At 42.0% G+C, this 20,672-nt stretch overlaps 6 protein-coding genes across 7 annotated transcripts in view; 2 read left to right on the top strand and 4 right to left on the bottom strand.

Annotated features, from left to right (window-relative positions):
* Positions 1-441: 441 nt before the first annotated feature.
* On the bottom strand, positions 442-3,752 carry foxi3b (forkhead box I3b). Its single transcript, XM_084352632.1, has 2 exons — positions 1,890-3,752; positions 442-1,687 (listed from the first exon to the last, which is right to left on the bottom strand). The coding sequence occupies exons 1-2, from the start codon at positions 2,485-2,487 to the stop codon at positions 1,122-1,124; spliced, it is 1,164 nt and encodes a 387-aa protein (XP_084208758.1). The 5' UTR covers positions 2,488-3,752; the 3' UTR covers positions 442-1,121.
* A 240-nt stretch (positions 3,753-3,992) lies between these two features.
* syce3 (synaptonemal complex central element protein 3) lies at positions 3,993-5,101 on the top strand. The gene is made up of 3 exons (XM_084352849.1): positions 3,993-4,100; positions 4,472-4,580; positions 4,671-5,101. Exons 2-3 carry the CDS (start codon positions 4,472-4,474, stop codon positions 4,844-4,846), a joined length of 285 nt encoding a protein of 94 aa, XP_084208975.1. The 5' UTR covers positions 3,993-4,100; the 3' UTR covers positions 4,847-5,101.
* Positions 5,102-7,192: 2,091 nt separating this feature from the next.
* Positions 7,193-11,061, bottom strand: lcp2b (lymphocyte cytosolic protein 2b; the record flags this gene model as incomplete). The annotated part of the gene is made up of 6 exons (XM_084352333.1): positions 7,193-7,318; positions 7,504-7,653; positions 7,810-7,937; positions 9,470-9,644; positions 10,496-10,558; positions 10,984-11,061. 6 exons carry the CDS (start codon positions 11,059-11,061, stop codon positions 7,193-7,195), a joined length of 720 nt encoding a protein of 239 aa, XP_084208459.1.
* The window catches only part of gria1a (glutamate receptor, ionotropic, AMPA 1a), a 205,847-nt gene continuing 192,929 nt past the window's right edge, over positions 7,755-20,672 (top strand). Inside the window, exon 1 of the mRNA XM_084352846.1 lies at positions 7,755-7,912. The gene's annotated coding sequence lies outside the window, so the exon portion shown is untranslated. The remainder of the gene's footprint in view (positions 7,913-20,672) is intronic.
* Positions 13,780-15,699, bottom strand: LOC311257303 (protein Wnt-8-like; the record flags this gene model as incomplete). Of its 2 annotated transcripts, XM_084352847.1 has the most annotated exons (6): positions 13,780-14,428; positions 14,513-14,655; positions 14,763-14,888; positions 15,250-15,379; positions 15,480-15,513; positions 15,619-15,686. In XM_084352847.1, 6 exons carry the CDS (start codon positions 15,684-15,686, stop codon positions 13,871-13,873), a joined length of 1,059 nt encoding a protein of 352 aa, XP_084208973.1. In that variant the 3' UTR covers positions 13,780-13,870. The 2 variants fall into 2 exon arrangements, with proteins under 2 accessions (XP_084208973.1, XP_084208974.1); XM_084352848.1 differs by having other exon boundaries at positions 15,480-15,699.
* LOC311256919 (protein Wnt-8a-like) lies at positions 16,224-18,833 on the bottom strand (the record flags this gene model as incomplete). The annotated part of the gene is made up of 6 exons (XM_084352332.1): positions 16,224-16,790; positions 16,986-17,128; positions 17,220-17,345; positions 17,711-17,849; positions 17,991-18,046; positions 18,803-18,833. The coding sequence occupies 6 exons, from the start codon at positions 18,831-18,833 to the stop codon at positions 16,224-16,226; spliced, it is 1,062 nt and encodes a 353-aa protein (XP_084208458.1).

The raw sequence follows: 20,672 nt of genomic DNA, 5'->3' as shown, positions 1-20,672 counted from the left end.
GATCAGCATGTGATAAACTGTGTTTATGTTGCAGTTGGTTCACGCTTCAGCATCTTGCAGCCTTTTACAGTTGGTCCCTCTCGTGTGATAAAGCTGCCTGCCTCCAGTCAGCAGTATCTCTGCATAAGTGGTGCGACAGCCAGGGAGATCAGTGTTTAGTGTAGCGAGGAGGCAAAGCATGGGAATGTGGATTTTTACCGTTTAGAAGGAGCAGTTAACTATCCATCACACAGAGATTAGGTTACATAGACATGCAGGTTCGACACTACTGGTCATCGCTTTTCTGACAGGACTGTTTTCTGTCAGTGAGTGCTTAAAGTCTCGCTTTCTCTTTTTGTTTTTGGGAGGGGGTGGGGTGTTTGGGAGAAATGATTCAGCCAATGAATTATTCATTATAGAAACAAACTATTTAGCACAACTGTAGATCTCTTAAACCTTTTATTCATATCAAAAACACAGCATACATAGCATATAGCATTTAGGAATCCGATTTATACATTAACAGTCGTACCAACAAACCAACAATATAAATGTATAACATTAAACAACACATTGACATATTTACAAAGTACAATTACCACATTTGGATCAGACACCAAGACTGCAAGTTCATCAGACGTAATCCTTATACAAAAAACATGACAGAAAGTCTACCTTTCACCTGTTGTTCATTCCACACTGACTTCCTAGACAATGGCGTAATTTAACTACTCCTCTAAATGTGCTGTCTGAGCGTTGTGTAGGTGTGATACCATCAAAGAGTCACAGATAGCGTGGTGTGGAATTGCCTGATGTCAGCAGATCAGATCCGGGATCTGTTAATAATGAGTCAGATCTGATAGAGACTGGCTTTAGGTCGAATAAAAGCTGACTGAGGATCTGATAGTGAGGCTGGCTGCGGTTTCAGGGAGTGACACTTGCTGTCCATTGCGGCTGACTCAGCCGTTCCTGTGGGAATCAAAGCCCTCTTACTTCTTACTTTCACACGCTATAGTGATCTCAACTGTCTCAGTCAGCGCAAACATACTTTGGGTGTGTGTGTGTGTGTCACAACAGAACCTCTCTAAAGGTAAATTGCCTGCCAAGAGTCTTTTCATCAGATTTCCCCCTCTAATGTCTTATTAAACCTCTGTGCCCTCACGATGGTAGATGATTCCTGTTGAGCCAAGCGTAGGGTAGAAATGCCCACTGGACCCGCTGTACTGGCTGAGGATGGGGCTGGTGTAGCCAAGGGAAGAGTGGGTTGGTGAAGAAGAGAGCACAGGGGGACCTGGTACTTGTGGTCCCCACTCTGGGCCACCTGAGTTGGGGGAGTAGCTACTAAAGCTTCCAGGTTGCGTGGGTCTGTGAGGCCCATCTAAAGGAAGGTTGATCTGCAGTGGCCTGCTTAACCCATCGCCTCCCACCTCACCCGCTGCGGTGGTCACTCCAGACATCTCGGATAAGAAGCTGCTAAGACAAGGTGTGGGGCCTGATGATGAAGGGGAGGGGATCCTGTCTGCTGTAGGGGAGATGTTAAGGGCAGAGTGTTTGGGGCTGCCCCTCTCGCTGTCGCCTGACTCCGGAGCCCCTGAACCGCCATCGCCACCGGAGAGGGGATCAGACTTCCTCTTCCTTTTGCGGCGGAAGTTCCCATTGTCAAACATCTTTTCACAGTTTGGATCCAGTGTCCAGTAGTTGCCCTTGCCTGTGATGTAAGAATGTAGAATTAGTGAGATTCAAATTCAATTTAAAATTGGGAACATTTTACGGTATTCAACACACCAAGAAAACACTGAAAAAGCAACACAATGACACTGTAAGTGGAAATGAAATGAATTAATCATATAAATCTTTCATAACAGAGCCAAAAACAAACAAAAACAGACACTTTAAATTTAAAATCTTACCTGGATCATCCTCGTCTCTTGGTACTTTTTTGAAGCAGTCGTTGAGTGACAGGTTGTGTCTGATGGAATTCTGCCAGCCTGCTTTACTCTTGTTGTAGAAAGGGAAGTTGTCAGCGACATACTGATAAATCTGACTCAAGGTCAGCCTCCTGTCTGGTGCTCCGTGGATAGCCATAGCGATCAGAGCGGAGTAGGAATAAGGTGGCCTGACCAGCTTCATCAGGTCTTCTTGTGAGGGCAGAGAGAACCAGCTCAGTTCCCCTCCCGGACCCCCAGCTCCAGCAGGACCCAGGTACGGCCTCTGCATGCCGTAGTGCTGAGGGACAAAGGGAGGGCCAGGGTTGCCAGGCGGGCCGGTAGTAGCCAGGTATGGCGGTGTGTTGATACCAGAGCCGTTGAACCAGAGGTAAGGGTTCGGGGAGGTGGTGTAGTCGCTCAGGTCGTAGGAGGTCGGCGTGGTGCGCTGTGGACTCGGCAGCGAGGGAGGAGGGTAGTAACAGTCACTGTACATGCTGAGCTCAGGTGGCTCCTGGCCGAGGCTTGGGAACTGTGGGCCGCACCGAGGAGGAGACTGGCCCTGGGCCTCAAATGAAGACATTGTCAAATTTCTTCTCACCTCTTCTTAAACTTTCCTTGTCCTCCTGTTCCGTCTTTTTGCAGTGCTTTTCTCCAGCCCTGAAAGTCCTTGTATTGTTCAAACCTTTGCAGGTATTTGAGTGTGTGTTGATTCCAATGATGGCTTCCAAGTTGTACTCGCTGTCTACTCTTCTCCAGCCCTTTCTTGTCTCTTTGTCACCTGTCATACCTGCTTTATCTGTTTCCCTGGAAACGCCCCCTGTCTCGTTTCATTGGCTGTTGTCTCAGGTGAGTCCTCCATTCCTGCTTTCTCTGTTTTTTTCCTGCTGTCAGCTTGTTAAGTCCCTCCAGGGGTTTTTGTTCAGCCTCAATTAAATAATTTTCCACTCAAGCTCTTATTCCAACATTAATTGAGTTCAGTCATCTGTAAATTTATGATGGTTATGATGCAAATTTAAACAGACTGAAATAATACTGGCTGGCCTATTTAGCTTTTATTTTTTTCTCTTACATGCTGCTCCTGCTGTCAGCTTAGTTGTTGTGAAGATGAATGACCTTTTCCTACAGTAACAAGAGAGACTGTTTTCTTAACAGCATGGCTAATGCTTGTTTCTTTTAAATTGTCAACAGACAACGTTTTGCTTCTACTTCTATTTCATTAACAGTATTTCTGCAAAGCCTCAGCCACAATTAAAAGCCTTGGTTAAAAAATAAACTGTGATAATTATGAAGAAATAAACAATATCATAGCATTTTCTAATGTTTCTATCATAGAAGTAGTAGAAGTACTGACAGTTGCATAGGAACAACAGCCAGTGATGGAATTTAACTAAGTACATTTCCTCAAGTACTGTACTTCAGTAAATATTTTGAGGTACCTGTACTTAACTTGTGTATTTCCATTATCTGCTACTTTATACTTCCACCTCACTACATTCTGGAGGCAGATTTTGTACTTTTTACTCCACTATGTTTATTTTGCTCACATTAGTTACTTGCTACTTTTCAGATTGCCAAAGTAAAAGTTTAAATTAATTTATTTAATCTGAAAAACGCTGAATAACAGAGCTGATAATCATCCAATAATCATTCGACCCACAGTACAGAACACATACATGCATGCACATGTAATATGTATAATCGACTTTTACTCATACTCTTGATACTGAAGTATATTTAATACTAGGTATTTTCTTTTGATACTTAAGTACATTTAATATCAGATACTATAGGACGTTTACTCAAGTACTATTCCACTTTTATTCTTGTATAAGCAATATTTTAACACTATATTGTTTTACTTTGTATGACTTTGGGGTACTTTTTACAATACTGACAGTTGGTGATAAGTGCATTACAGTGACAGGAGCACATGTAGCTTAATTATAAATATATAAAATATATTTTGATCTGAGCCTATTTATCAAATTCAATAAAAAAATTTAAAGGCCAATGTTCAGAATCATTACCTCTAGACAGTAGCAGGTTAAAATACGGAGGCCTGGAGGTGACATGGATGTGTTTTGATTTTATAACGCTCGCGCGCGAGGTAGTAGTTCATGCGCCCAAACACCATTTGTGACAGTGGAAAACTACGGAGCCTTAAACTACGGCGTTGAAGAAAAGCTTTCTGTGGTTAGTTTGACATATTTTTTAATAAGATAATGCCCCTTAACCCAATTAACGGCCGATTAAAACCACAGCTAGTATAAGTATTTGCCATTGTCCCTGTAGACAAGCGACAACCAGTCAGAATCTAAACGTTAGAAGAAGCTAACTTTTCCTGGAGCAACTTGCTAACATTAGCGCGCAGCGTCGTAAGCTAGCTGTTAACCATGGACTGTGCTGCCATGACAACATTAGCCGAAGTTAGTTTTTGATAGTGACTAAGAGACAGTTAATAAAAGCCACACAGTAACTACTTTGTAAGACAGGAACGGCGTTAGATGAAGTTATTTTTGTGGAGCTGATAAAAGCCATACCTGTGTTTGTAATTGTGGACCTAGATGGCCAAATCATCTTCTGTCCCCGAGCTGCAGCAAAGCAGCAACAGCGACGTGCTGGAGCTCAGCGAGGATTTCGAGAGGATGATAGAAAACGTCGAAAACATGTCACGTATGTGACTGTCTTCATGTCACTTCACGATGTTTGGGGACAGCTTAATTATCTGCAGTTATTTCATCCGTGTGTTGTGTCCACCTGTAGTGCAGCTGACTTGTATGGCTTATGACATGGTGACACTGGTGACCGAGGTGGAGACCTGTATGAGTAGGCTGAAGGAGGCTGTTCATCGATGCAGAGCTGCTGTCAGCGGAGACCAGGAGCCAGAGATGGACGACTGTCCTGATCCAACTGCCACACCAACCCTTCCTCAGATGTGATGTAGCTATTAGAGTTTTCACTTGCACTGAAGGGATGTTGAAACAGTTTAAAATGCCTTTTCTATTGTTTTAAAGTAAAGGCTACAGCTCTCTTTTCATTGTTGTTACTGAGAAGTAGACTGATGATGTTTCTGCTCTCTGACTGCTTGCGTTGTTGGTCACATGGCCTGCAAATGTTGTGTATTTTGTAGACACTTAAGTGTTGTGATCTGTTTAACCTGTTGATTAAAACAAATAAAAGAAATAGAAATTGAATGTGTTCTGTTGTTTTTATTTAATAGAGTTGGGTGTCTGGCATCTATTCTGATTGTGCTAATGTTATGTTTATTTTTTTTTTGTTTAACCAGCATCCAGAATTTCAGCCTGTTTTGTTCTTATGCTTTTTATTTTTTAGATGGAAACCACGGAGAAGAGCACAGAACAAGCTGCCTCACCTGCCTGCGTTGATCTGGATAACATACTGAAAGGGCTGGACTCCTTGTCTAACTGCATGGATCAACTGGCACGTACGTATGACAGTTTATTCCTATGTACTCCCTTCACACCTCAGAAATGTCAGCAGGCATCAATTATGCCAGTAAGATGACCTTGATGATCGATTTGCAAATATGCAAAGCGCATGATGTAACAGTTACACTAGATCTGAAATGTGATAACCAAACGTGTATTATTGTAAACCAACTGCTGCACAACTCAGCCTTGCTTGTAGATGTCAGCAGTGCAGAGTTACATGATACTACATGATGTCTGTCAGATCGCACTCTGCTGATGGGCAGATAGGAGTAACTGAAGGATTTTTACACACCCGGTTGTCCTTCAGACCTTTTGATGTGAGACGTGATGTTGCAACATCTTTTCTTTGCCATGGGGGACAGTTGTGGGCAAATAGGCAGTCAAATGCTTTTACTGTGATGTCTTACTAGATTACAGCCTTACTTTTATAGCTTAAAGCCTTGAAACCAATATCAGAGTTTTATAATTTATTAAACAAATGGGAGGATTTGTGATAATATTACACCTGGTGCTTTGTCCCCATTGTTTTATAATATATTATTTTACAATGTAGTATATAAGAAATAGGGCTGCAACTAATGATTGTTTCATTAGTGATTAATCTGCAGATTATTTTCATGATTAAGGATAATCGTTTAGTCTATAATATGTCTAAACATTGGCAGAAATGCTCCTCACAATTTCTAGTAGCTCAAACTGACATCTTCAGACTGCGTCTTTTGTCCAAACAACAGTCTTAAACCAAAAGACCCTTCATTTACTGTTATAAGTGACAAAGAAAAGCAGCAAATCTTACATGTAAGAAGATTGAACGAGCATTTTTGCTTGAAGAATGACTAAAACTATTTATCTGCTATTAAAATGGCAATTGACAATTGATTTTCTTTCGATCAGCTAATCAATTAATGGATTAATGGTTGCAGATCTAAGAAGAAATTAACCTATTAAACCATTTTGTACTAATGAGAAATGATGCTCGTACAGATGCCAATCACTGATTTTAGAGCGCTGTGTCAGTTTCTAATTTGAAAACCTACTAAAAACTAAAAGACAACAATTTTCCCAAAGATTTAATACTCACTTAGTAAACACCACACTCAAAAATCAAGCTAATTTAGTATACATGAGAGTTTCTTTGTAGTGAATAAACAACATGTTCAAAACCTGGTTAGAATTAATGTGTAGAATTAGTGTTTGATTTAATTTATGGTTTCAGTGCAATACATTTCTGTTGAATACTGTATTTTGTGTCACTTGTAGTACTGCTGTATAATAAAAGGACAATACAAAGAGGAATGTATACTAGTATTCAGGCCATTTCCTGTCAAGTACTATCATCCTTGATGTACCTTATATGTTCTTAGATGTAACTTTTGGACATCTTACAACTGTGTTCACTTGAGGCATTTGTGAAACAGGGTATTTGTTTTGTGACTGCAGTGCGAACCCAGCTGAGGCAATGTGATCTGATCGTTTGTGTTGGCGACCCTGACAAGTCGGCGTTTCTGAAAGTCCAAGAGGCACTGAAGCAGCAGCAGCAGCAGCAGCAGCCCCCCAGCATGACCTGAAACTGATGCGTGAAGAACAGAGGTAATGCTGTGTGCCTGAAAAAACGTAGTTTAATAAAATACACAAACCTTCAGCCATGTATAAATCATTCCTTTTCTAAAAATACAAGTTACTAAAAGAGGGATTACATAACAGTGGCCTTTATGATTGTAAAAATTGTGACATTTGTGCGGCTGTTCCGAAAAGGCTTCTGAACAAGCCTCGCAAATTAGCATAGAGAAACACAGAGGCAGCCGCCCACACTAAGCTTGTTGTCGGTGCTGGTCAGATTCCCGCAGGGTGCAGCAGGCGACACTGGCTTTGCTCTTCAGAGCTCTGGTCTGTGGCGTCAATGAGCAGCAGTGGGGTGTGTGTGTGATGGGTAATCATCTCCTTCACCCCGGGGAAACTCTGCAGCACAGCAGTAACACAAAAAAAGATGACGGGGACCTAATGACGCAGCGCAGCACAAGTCAGCATCAAACACTCCCCAAGGCGTGCCGCAAGATGTGAATGTTTCAGTTTACTTTTAGACACACTGACTTTTTCCTCTCATTTTAACATTGTAGATAATAGTATCATTATTTTCAGTTTACCTTGGTGCTTTTGAGGCCAGTGCCGAGCAAGTAGGAGTTTCCTTGCTTACGGATCTTGATGTTGTACACCTTGTCTTGTTTTAGCAGCATCAGGGTGTAGGGGTGCTCATTCGAGCCTCTTGAGCTGTCCCTCACCAAAAATGCCCCATCCTGTATAAATGCGGACAAATCCATTTATACAGACTCTCACAGTTTGACATATTACTGCAAATACAATTCTGTGAATTTTAAGTATATTTGTGTGTGTGTGTGTCTGTCTCTGCTCCAGAAAGAATATATGAGAGAGTGTGAGAGGCAGCACCTGACCTTGTTCACCTCTCTGAGAGAAACTTCGGCTAAATGTCTGGTCACATTTCCTCCATACCAGCCAGGATCCAAACCCTGGATGCACCATAATAAAACTGTCAAAGTAAGGACTAAATAAAGTAACTCTTCTCCTCATTTCTCGTTTGCAATGGCATTTTTTATGTGTTCTTTTACAACGTTGCCATCTGCTGTTTCCCTAGAGAAAGTACTCCAAAGAGTGTAATTGCACAGAGCATCTAATCTCTAATATTAGTGCTGAACAATTAATTGAAATATTATTGAAATCGCAATATGGCCAAGTGGCGCATGCTTGTTTGGTACAGATTCCAGAAAACATCACATAATCATTTTAAAATGTTTTTTTTTTTAGTGAAAATTAAATGCAATACGAACAATTTCCAGCTAAATCATTACTCATTAAAATATATGTCAAAATAATACTATGCAATATTGATTTAATGTGTGCTCACATTACATATGGAAATTATGATCTAATTATGATTCCACTTTCGATTCTCACCCTTCTTGGTCCTGTTGTTGAAGCATTAACCATGGCAGGTTGTGTTGGTACTGGAGGAGGTGGACTGGGTTTACTTGCTCTGGGGGGGAGAGAAATGAATCGAAATAACTTTTACCGTTGCATTTCCCAGAGTGAAGCGCTTGCTAGGCTCATAAATTGATCGGGTTGGCCTACCTGTTTAAGACTTCTGTAGGTTTGGGGGTTCTTTTGAGAAAACTCTTTTTGATGGCTAAGCCTGGAGCTTTGACAGCACTGCCCTCTTGTGGACATGATGAATAGTGTCAGGTAGAAATGCATAATATTGTGACAGGATTACTACACTGCTGTTATACTGTTACAACCACTCCAATCACTACATAATAAGCAGCACATACTTGATTTTTTAAAGTCCTTCTGAGGTGGGCCAGGTAGTCCAGGCTTTTTGCTCCTGTCAATATTCAGACTGGGTTGGCTGGCTGTTGTTAAAAATGAGAAAACATGTATTACACAAGGTTTGAGATGATAAGCATCATTAATAATGAATTGGTTGGTTGTGGAGTCATTAAATGTACAATCACCTGCTGCTTTGAAAGGTCTTGGAAGGGCAGGGTATGTTCTTGGTGGATTGGGAGGAGGTTTTGAGGCCCTTTCAGCAGTTGGCGGCTCAGGAACATGGCCTACACACATATACACACTTTAGTCCAGCATTGCACTCCTATAACACTGTTGAACTCATTGTCGACTATATCAAAACAAATGATCAAATTGATAAAGCAGAACCACAGATATCACCTTTCTTATTCAATGCATTCATCTTTCTTTTCAAAACCTGACGCCTACATTACCCACAATGCAACTTTGCTATGAAGTGAAATCATTTGAGGCTATTTATCAGATTACACGCAGCTACCTCTGGGGCCAGAAAAGGTTTTTCAGTACTTTTTTTTCACATATGCAGTAGTACTCCTGCAAACACACTTTAATATGTAAAATTGGTGGATGTAACCTTTAAATTTAAGAAGCTGGAAACAGCAAATTTTTGATGCCTTCAATTGAAAAATGAATAAAACGATTATCAAAATAATCGACTAATCGTTTCAGCTCTGTATATGACTGCATTTCCTTCAATACAGCACTTGTGTCTGGGCTGCTTTCTGTTACCTCTGTAGGGCGGACGGGGAGGTGGTTTCATTGTGTCTTCAAGGGGAGGCTGTTCGTATTCTTCTTCGCTGGCCTCGTCACTGTCTTGTTCAGCTGTTTGTGACTCATTTAGTTCACACGTGTCGCTGTCGTCGCCCCATTCCGGAGGTGGAACCTCATAGTCGCTGTCATTGTCCTGACCACGGCAGACATGTGACATTAGTAGTGTTGTCACTTACATTTAGTAATTCACTTTGACCCCAAAGTCTGTATAGTTAAGTTGCTTGTGGCCTTTTACTTACAAACTCATCTGAGTTTGAATCTTCTTCTTCCTGTACAAATACTTTAGGAAGTGGAGCTGTAAAAAACAATAGTATCAGGCCTGAGGAGAGATGGCTTTATGATATCAGTGTCATATTTAAACCAAAGTCTTCTTTACCTTGTTTTAGATACTTTTGTGCCTTTGATCTGAACAAAGAAAAAATATTAAAGTCAAGACTTGTTGATTGGTCACAGTTACACACTCAGTTGAAGCTGTATAATTGTTTTCTTACTTCAGACCAAAGCCCTTCTTCTGCTCCCCCTTGTTGATATCACTTTGGATCTTAGTAATTATTCTAGAGAGATAGAAGAGCAAAACATTACCAGTATAGTATAGGTATATTACTGTGCATGGTTATTTGTAAGTGTGGCCCAAGCGACCATTATTTCCTGCAGGCTAATTCAGAATTTGTGATGTCACAGTATAAGATATAACCTCTTGCGCCTTGCCAAGCATACATGGCTACAATAAGCATATTTGCTGTAGCAGATGTCAGCTGATACATATTTTATCAATATTTTCGTTGGAAAACTGGTGTCAAAGAAAGAAAGATATTTTCAGTCAGACTTACGAGATGTAAAGGCTGGGGAACACTTGAAGGTCACGCTCAGTCATTTGCTGGATGAGTAGATTTGAGTATTAGTAAGAAATAGTAAATCAATTTCTCTGAATATTTCAGAATAGCAAATAAGTGCAAAGGCCACCACAGGTTTAGACACACTCACTGTGAACTGTGCTCCAGTGATGTTGCTCTTCATCACTACTTTGTCGCAGCCTGATAACTTAAGCTGAGAAGAAGACGTTGCACACTTTTAGAGCTGGCAAATTAACTTTTTATTAGTGCTGCTACATTAATCGAACTATTATCGCTACCGCAGTGCGACCAGGTGCAGTATCCACACTGCAGAAGCTGCAATGTAAAGGTACAATTATGACAAACAGCATTATAATGAAGTACTTTTCTACTGAATAGTTGCCTTGGCCGAAAAATCGTGTTCTCCAGAAGTCAGAAAGCGTGTTTGTTTGGTACAAAATATTTAAACTATTACTTTTTTGCCATATTGTGCAGCTCTACTTTTAATGCATGTATTGACTTAAATAAATACCTGAAAAGCAACAACGTAGCTTAGTCTTCACACAACTAGACTTCATTATTCTTTGGCTAAAAATAACACAAGACAAATACTGAAAATGCTACTTTTTCAATACTCACCCTCTTCATGTAGTCAGCTAGATTTTGGGGGTTCCATCCCATCACCTCCACGTTAGAGGGAACATTGCTAAAACTCATGTTTGTCTCCTGCAAGTCTCACATCCACTGAAACATGAAGGGTTGAATGACAGCAGGACCTTTGTGTTTGGCACTGAGCTCTCAAAACTGTTGGTCTCTCTGCCCTTTAAATATACCTGTGATGAGTTGTCTGATAATGTGTAAGAGGTTAAAGTAGTCAGTTTCAGTGGTTGTAAATGACTCGAGACATTTAATATTAGCTCATGTAAGTGCTGCAGAGTATATCTACGTATGTCTAAACATAGTCACTGTTGACTTCCTTTCTCACACTTAAATACACCACCACAAGTATGCACTGTAGCTACATATGGTGGTTATCATTGTTTTTACTGAACAGCAGGATCTCAATGAGAGATGCAGATTTTATGAAACAATTTTAAATATGGTTAGTAGAGCTGAAACACTTAGTCCATTGATTGATTGGTTGATCGGAAGAAATTCTATCACTGACTGTTTTGATAATTGATCGTTTCAGTCATTTTTCAAGTGAAATGTCTTTTCTTGTCTTTGTTATTATGACAGTAAATGAAGACTCCTTGGATTTTGGAGCCTTGGTTGGATGGATTTTCAGTCATATTGTTTCATCTCGTGTATGCTTTCATAACCTTGTCGGAGGCTGTGTCAGATCTTGTATCCCAGCCGCTGCCTGTCCTGTGTCATTCCTCTCGGTATCTCACACCCAGGTGAGAGAGGAGGGCAGCAGAGAGAGGGGATGATCAATCACGCTCAGATCCCCCGTAGACCCCCAGGCATGTCTGGGTGAATACATGAGTCCTCCTGGGGGGTCCTTGCGGGAGATCAGCCCCCCCTCCTCCTCTGTTTCCCTCCTCTGTCCTGATTGGGAAACATACCCCCCCATGAAAGACATGATACTGCTGCTGTAGAGGCAGGCTGAAGGAATAGAGAATATAACTGACCCTCTACCTAGTTATAAATGTTTTTAGGGAAAAGAGGGGTTATCAGCAGCTGTGAATGGAAGAACCGATGTGGTCAAACAACAGCATGAGCATCATATGGGTACAATATGGAGCCAATAATGTACTCAGTGGAGGGCAGAGGTAAGGGGCGGAGCAGTGCGGGCTTCCAGTGGAGGCGAAACCTTCATTAACACACAGCAGGACATCATGGGAAATACAGGACATCCCCAGAAGCAAATGGGAAGGATGGGAGGGATGTTTTGGTCTGTCAGAGTGGTCGTACTTTCTCAACTTTTCTGATCTTTCTTCTAAGACATTTCCTGTGCCCGAAAAAGTACATTTATCCAAATGCTATTCATTTATATGGAGTTGTGTTTTGTTTTACAGCGAGTTTCAGTGCTTCAAATGCAGTATGGGTGTTTCTTACTGTTATCATTACTCACAAGCTATGTGTATTTTTTATAAATGACAAGCAGTATTGGCCAAAATGGGAAAAGTGGACTCCATTACAGGGGCACTATGTCATTTTGGAGAAGAAATTCAAACTCAGAAGTTTCATATTGATAATATTAATGAAGTAATAATACAAACTCAGAAATAATTATTTTTCCCTTTAAGTGAATAAACAAGCTGTTCTCAGAGGAAAATAAGGTCCCCAGGACACTGTTTGAAGCTAGAGAGGCGGCAGGGTCCGCCACATATAAACAAAGTGAAACAGTATGAAATTATATTGTCCGTTAAGGTCAGTTCGTTTGTTCAGTTTATTCAGTCATGAAAACAGTTTTCTTGGTTTGTTTAGGCATAAAAAATCAGTCAATAAAGATCTTTCTCTTCTGATTAAACCGTCTTCCCAATAAACTAAACAGTGCTCCTTTAATATTACCAGAGATCTTAGGAATCTAAAATGACATCTTTTGTGTAACGATATGATTATGCACGCTGTAATTTCTCACTTAATCTTGTTATTTACTGCTTCTAAAGATAGTGGTTGTGTCTGTTAGACTCCCACCCCCTTCCCCTCAAGCATGGACCCCCTCACGAAGGTAATATCCATGCCATCACTCACTGAACCGAGACAGTGGCAGATTTATGACACGTCCAGCTGAGAGGAAGATTTTTGGAGATACAGGGGGTAGAGGGAGGAGGCAGATGAATGGCTCTTAAGACACAGATAGGCCAGTGGGCGGAGTCGAGGCTCCTCTTAGAGCTAATTACTTGCAAATTATAAGATTAGAAATTAACTCGCACGCAGAGGAGGAATGTGAGTGCCGTCTATCTCCTGGAATCCTCTCTGGATTCGCAGTGTAATATTTGGCCCACTTAAGCGAAGTTCGGACACAATGTGTATCACAGTGTGTCAACGCGTTTCCACCTCACGCGCTTTGATGTATTGTGATACATTTGCATTGTGGGAGGTGACAAAGACAAGATGGGCCCTGTCCCGGATTATCAGGCCAAATAACTTGTAGCGGTGAAAATACTTCCTTAAGTTGTCTTTGAAAGCCTCTTTGAATGAAATCAATACACGTTGACATCAAAGTGGATCAACGCTGGATCAACACCTCGGTTAGGTGCGAACTGCACCATGTTATCCGTGTAATCCTCTGTTAAGTGTATTCAGCCTATTCTTATTCTAATAGACGCTTGTGCGCCCTGTTTTAAAATCCACTGACACTCAAGATTTATTAGGTAAAATAACCAAGTGCGTATTTTTACTGACTGAAATGAAACGTGACATCCAGAGGTGTTTTATTCTGAAGTTTTATTTAATGAAACAAAAGACAACATTTATAAATAGACACTCAAGTATTTATACAAGAAGACATGGAAGGGAATAGAAAGTGCAAACAGACATTTAACCTCTTATGTAACAGATTCATATGAAACGTTCTTTATTTGGGTCCCCGGTGTCTCCGTCTGTAGCCGAGCCCATCGCCGCCCTCCCTCCTGGCGCACACATGCTTCACTATAACCTGAGAGCAGTCCTCACAGTTCACCGTGCAGCACCAGTGGAATTTGCAGTTGCAGCTGCTCACCACCTCCGTGCGCCTCTCCTCCACCCTCAGGCCGCATTCATGACACAACCTGCGGCAGCTGCGCCTCTCCCACTGCGTTAAACTGTCCCCGTGCTGCACACACTCCCGGCCCTCGGTGCCGTACAGCCCCAGGCTGGTGTTCCTCCTGCAGTAGTCCGGGGAGTCCTCCAGGTAGATGAGCTCCGTCGGGGCGATGCTGCCGAACGCGTCCACGATGGCACCTCGGTTGTCCGCGCTGTTTCCTGCCCGCATGCGCTTCTTGTCGATGTCTAGTTTCTGCGCTTGGCTGTGCTTGATCTTCAGGTAGTTGCCGATTTCTCTGAAATCTGACAGCTGCGTCCAGCATGTTTGCACACTGCAGCTCTCAGACATGCCGTGACATCTACAGATGCGCCTCAGCGTTGCCTTCACAGCCTGTTGGAAAGCAAGGGGATGCTCAATGTTGACGTCAAACTATTACAACAGCAGATGAACTCTTGTGGTGTGATCATAACTCACCAGCCGGCCAGCTGCGTTGTTGTGCAGGTTGACAGCAGCCCTGGAGTCCTGACCTGTCTCCTGCGCGTCCACGTACTGTTTGGAAATCCTCTCTCCGAAATCCAGGTTGTCACTGCAGCCACCCCACAGCCAGCCACGACCGCCTGCACACAAAACATCACTTTTAACTCTAAATGCTTCCAGATCGAATAGGCTGTGTGTTTAATATGGCCACAAGATATAAAATAATATTGTTTTAAAGAAACCTCACCGATTTTTCCGTTCTTAGAGACATCACAGCCGCAGTTGTCGAGGTCTCCCAGGCTACAGTTCCTGGTCAGGGTGTACATGACCCCCGCTGCACTGATGGCGTGGACGAAAGAAGTCTCTCTGGTGGCTGAGGGGAAGTTGGCAATCGCGTGTTACATCAGAGGCATTTCATTAAATTCATCATCTTCAAAAATTAAAGATACCCGTGAATATGTATGGGGAAAATACTTAAAATGCACCTTAAAACGACAAAAAAATCAAATGGAGTTCTGTATAGGGTCCATAAAAATACACTAATCTTAAATATGTAACTAACAGTCATCTTTATGTGTGGATTCTTATACAGAAACTACAGAAAAATGTTTCTATTTCGGTGCATTATTGTAAGGAAATAATAGTATATCCTTTGCGCAATTTACGCATGGATGTATTTTATCAGCTGTTGCGTTCCTGCACACAGCTTTAAAACAATCACAATCTGCACCTACCCCGTCTCAGTCCTCTGGGCTGGGTCGCGCTGTCGGGACAGTTCCATCTGTCCCACGCAAACTGGTGTTTGCACTCCTCAGCCCCACTCAGTGCGCCCACCTGCACGCTCCTTGCATAGGTGAGATAGGCCTGCGGGAGAGGCAGTGTCAGTTTGTGGGCTTTTTTAAATCCTGTTTTTAAAACTTGATTTGTCATGGTGATCCCAGCTATGAAAGTATTTTCTATTTACCTTTGGTCCCGTCATAAGGAAGTTACTTGCCATCCTAAGAAGAAGATTGAGGATAAAGAATGACGTAAATTGTTAAGAAGTCTGATTGAGAAAAACAAACAAACAAACAAACAAACAAACAGTAGAGATAGTCCCTTACCAAGCATGTCCCGGGCACATTTGGTATAAAAGAGGCAGGAGCCAAAATAATGAATGCACCATTCTCATCTCCACCTTTAGCCCTCAGAGTAGAGTTCTGGTTATTTTGGCCCTGTGTGCTGCAACTTTCTCTTTTATTTGGATAAAGAACAAATGGAACTCTTGTTCTTTGTCTCCGGGGTCCAAGAAAGCTGATTGGTTGACGGATTCAGGAAACGCCTATATGCGCACTTCAAAGGGCGACAGTTTATTTTCTTCCCCAAGGCTGTATGACACCAGACACCAATATACAAATAACTGAATGAGAATTTATAGCTCCTGACAAATCAGACAGAGTCATTCATATTGTAGAAAAATATTTATTAACATTTTCAGATCAAAAATACATATAAAATATTAGACAACTTTCAGACTTCACAGAAGACAAACTCAACAAATAAGACCAAGATAAACGAGCGAGCGTGTGTGGAGAGTTTGGTCCTTCAAACCACAAAATCTGATTCATGCGCAGAATCAAATCAATAAACTAAAGTGCATTAAAAGTCTTCAGGTGATGGAATAGTTTTGTGTCCATTAACATGAATTTAAAATGACTGGGATGCTCATTCAGTGCCGGCGCCCACGGTGCCTGCGCTTCGTTTTATTATGCGGTTTCCTCCCGCCGTCTCTCCGCGCGCAGTAATATTTAGTAACAACCTGCGTACATCTGTCACACTTCACCGTGCAGCACCAGTGGAATTTGCAGTTGCAGCTGCTGACGACCTCGATGCGCTTCTCCACCACTCTGAGGCCGCACTCATAGCACAGCCTGCGGCAGCTCTTACGCTCCCACTGGGACATGTTCTTGTTGCCCTTCAGACACTCGCGCCCCTCCGTGCCCTGATACTCCAGGCTCTGGTTCTTGACGCAGTAATCCGGGGAATCCTCCAAGTAAATGAGCTCCGTCCGAGCGATGCTCCGGAAAGTGTGCGCGATGGCTCCCCTGTTGTCCGCGCTGTTCCCGGCCCTCACAGGCCTCTTGTCCATCTCCAGTTTCTTTGCGTTTTCGTACTTCGTCTTCAGGTAGTTGCCCACCTCTCTGAAGTCGGCCAGCTGCATCCAGCAGGTTTGGATGCTGCAGCTCCCAGACACTCCGTGACACTTACAGGCTCTCCTCATGGTAGCTTTAATTGCCTGTCAAGAGAGAGAGAGAGAGTTAGTTGGGAATTTAGTTTTTTAACTTTCTTCTTTTCGCATTGGAACACGTGCGTAAATGCCACTGACAGAATACATTAAAATCATCCCTTTCCTGATCTGCAACTGTCTTAATTTAAGATCATTGCCCATTTAAAATGATTTTTTTTAAAAACCTTGAAAATGTAATCTTACCAGTCTGCCAGCCTCATTGTTGTGCAGGTTGACTGCTGCGCGGGAATCGTGCCCACCTTCGAGCGCGTCCACAAACTGTTTGGAGATCTTCTCTCCAAACGCCACGTTATCACTGCAGCCTCCCCAAATCCATCCTCTGCCACCTGCGGATTCAAAGATGGACATTATTATTCAGTTCTAAGAGAAGTGATTCCGTCTGATTAGAAATAGACGAGGCGTGGAATGGTAATGTACCTGTCTGTCCGATTCTGGAGTCATCGCAGCCGCAGTTGTCAAAGTCTCCCATGCTGCAGTTCTTGGTGAGCGTGTACATCACTCCGGCCGCGCTGATTGCGTGGACAAAAGAAGTCTCCCTTGTGGCTATAATAAGTGACAAAGAAAGCAAACCACGATGTCATACTTTGCAATCTAATGTGGCACCATAAATGTGCAATGGCAGCATTCAAATGGCGTGCGTAAAATGCGCGTAAAGCGTGCGTAAAGTCATAATTTGATTCAAAAGGGCAAAAATATTGGTTATGTTGGTTATTTTTATCAATGTGCCTCCTGCTTATGTTTGGTTGTGTCGCTGTTCATGGAGCCCAAAGCGCACAAGCAGCCACAGCACCCTTTCTGTGTTGAAAGATTAACTTTGCGCAAGAGCCCTTCACCAAAGTTGGATGGAATTGACCTCGCCAACACTCTGCTGCATATGATGACAGAAATATGGAAAGAAGCTTTCTTACCTGATCGGAGGCCGTTGTGTGTGGATAATTGGAGCGTGTTCTCTGGGCAGTTCCACCTCTCCCACTCGAACTGGTGTTTACACTCGTGTATTCCGCTCTGTGCGCCCATTTGCACACTGCTGGCGTAGGTCAGGAAAGCCTTTGGAGGGAAACAAGGGCTGCGTTAAACAACGGGGAAGAGAATTTTTTCATGATCTTGAAAATCAGCTATTATATTTGATTTGGATGCCCCAGAGGAGGTTTTGACGCACAGTGCGTGTCCAGATAGACATGTGTTTACCTTAGGTCCAGTCATGAGGAAGTTATTCACCGTCCTATAGAAAGAAAACAACACAGCTGCGTTAATTCCAGGTCACTATAGAACCAGTATTTTTAAATGAATCTCTCCAAAAGGAAGATATAAGTGACATACCAAGCTGATGCAAAGTGAACACAGCAGCACATGGACATGACCATGAGTGGAAGGAGATCCAGAGGTCCCATAGCGGCTGTATTCCAAACGGAGGCCTGTTTGTTCGTATCCCAGATATGAGAGCCAAGAGAGAAGGAGGCAACTGAAGTTGTAGCCAGACTGCGCGCTGATGATATTTATATGGTCTTGACCCTTTGATTGACAGATTCGCCCCACAGGTAACCGTCCGCTGCGAAAACGCGTCAACGACGACATTGATTGCCGAGTCCTATAGACAAATAGGAGCCGTCGGTGTGTTATTGCATTTCAAAGGCATGACGCAGAGTTAAACAGCCCCTCATTCATTTATTCATTCAATATTCATTCATTCATTCATTCACCTGTCGTTCCCAGGCTTTAATCCGTATACACGAATTGCAGCATATCCAGCGAATTAAATCAGTATACATCATCTCATATGAATAAGCAGACTGTTAAATAAACTAACATAAGCATTTAAGTTTTGATATGCGTAAAGTTAAGGATATTAAAATGATGCCAGCAGATGCGTAATATGCGTAATAATTACTTTTTGGCACATGCAACCCTTTATTATATTGATATAATAATATTAGTGATTTATTATCAGGGGGTTTGAAGAGGTAACTTAAACTAAAACACATGACATTACATCCAGGTACCACAGTACTGAATGCCGTCGTGAGGCCCCATGTGTAGTTGGAAACATTTGGGAAATGGCACCAGTGTCCCAGTGGGAAAGACAGTGACTACAAAGCCATAAAGTCTTTCAGGAGCTGATGGTTTATAGTCATGTAAATACTGCCTCACACATCGGCGACATTGGCATCTTCGTGATAATAGGATGATAGATGTTTCCCTGGGAAACAACTCGGTGTGAAAACAGTCTGGAATTTACACAAGCATTTCAGGTTTTAACCAATAAAATCGGGGGATTATTGTTGATTATATTGACTTGAGGACTTTTGGCCAAAACAAAAAAAAAAGATTAAATTTAATATTGATCACTCATTATTCAAATCTGGGATGATCTATGTCCCATCACATTTAATTCGGCTGATTATCTTCCTTGATTTAGCCTCCATAATCACTGCGATCGTCAACGAGTCATCAAGCCAAGTTTCTACCATTACATGCTCATCCTGCGACTCGATGCGAGAGAAGTTAGTGATTAACATTACAGTTTTTTAAATGAAATCGCTCACACTTGTCAAATCCCCTCTTAAGCCACTCAGGATCCCCTAAAACAACAGTCCACTCAGCGCGGCGGACAATGGGCGGAGGGCTGGGCGAAGTCCTGCGCACAGCGGCTGGGAGGTGGAGGTGAGGATAATCCCCACTAATTAGATATCGCCCACATTCACTGTGCGGTATGACTGAAACCTAGAGCCGCTCAGCACCTGGCTGGGAAATAATACAGAGCGATTAAAAATCAATCTGGGGAGCTTCATAATTTGTCCTTGACTGAAGGCTCATTTAACGAATTTAATGAGTTAATAACCTGCAAACAGCTGGGCGTGTTTCAGCGCGGCTGCTGGATGTCTTAAAAAAATCGAAACTGAAGGGCAATTCACATGAGCGTTATTTAAAGTAATATATTTAATTTGTCTATCAATCAATATGATTATAGTATAATCAATAAGAAGTTGGATCACCTGTCAAATGTAGATTTTGATATATGTGCCATTCTTGAAACTAATAACAGTTAATCATAAGAATCATAATTTAAGATCTTCATTATTGATATTATTTTTTATGCCAGTTTCAATGATGTGTATTCCAGTTCACACCAGAGGAAACGCGGTGGTCACGACTTAGAATAACATGAAGCAAAAAATGCGCGTTAATTAAATTGTTCTAACAGACATTTCAGACACATTAGAGCAGCGTTGACGGCTGATTTATGGCCGTGTGAGGTGAGAGAAATAGAGCCATAAAGGCTCAGGAGGTGACGGGCTTGACAGGCCGAGGGGAGGGTGGCAGGACTGCTGACGCCAGCCAGAGACATCAGTCAGGAGGAGATTCTGGGCTGTGAATGACCATTATAGTTATCAGAGAATAACCTGTACTAAATACATGACAGGCTACGTAAATAAGTAATGTCAGCATTAATGCAGAAAAGTCAAAAATAGTGGAGTAATTAAATACATTGAAACTGAAATCACTGGCTTTAGGAAATGTCATTTTATCTTTAATACTATCAAATAATAGTTTTATTTATTTAAAATGCCACTCAGTCAAATGTTTATATCATTCATAATGGTGCAACTGTATTTCTAAAGTGTTGTTTTTTAAAAAAAAAAATAAAAAAATTATGACAGTATAATTGTAACCAATGCGCGCCTCCCCTTGCTGTTCAGCCAATCACATTCCTCCATCCTCCATCCTCCAGCTAGCAGGCTAGTTCCTGTTAGCTGCAGTAACAATAGAGGAACCCAAAGCCACAGTCTTTGTATCCCACGTCACAGGATGCATCTGTTAATATTCACTAAATGATGTGAAGTAGGGCCGTGACTAATGATGAGCTCTATT

This window comes from Pagrus pagrus (assembly GCF_965226575.1).
Source record: "Pagrus pagrus genome assembly, chromosome: 5".
Taxonomy (NCBI): Eukaryota; Metazoa; Chordata; class Actinopteri; order Spariformes; family Sparidae; genus Pagrus; species Pagrus pagrus.
This window is presented reverse-complemented; position numbering and strand designations above follow the sequence as displayed.

Bases quoted from the DNA above. Each gene is read 5' to 3' on its own strand.
- syce3 (XM_084352849.1), top strand. From the start codon at position 4,472: ATGGCCAAATCATCTTCTGTCCCCGAGCTGCAGCAAAGCAGCAACAGC. The intron at 4,581-4,670 runs GTATGTGACTGT...GTCCACCTGTAG, and splicing joins AAACGTCGAAAACATGTCAC to TGCAGCTGACTTGTATGGCT.
- foxi3b (XM_084352632.1), bottom strand. From the start codon at position 2,487: ATGTCTTCATTTGAGGCCCAGGGCCAGTCTCCTCCTCGGTGCGGCCCA. The intron at 1,688-1,889 runs GTAAGATTTTAA...CTTACATCACAG, and splicing joins AAGAGACGAGGATGATCCAG to GCAAGGGCAACTACTGGACA.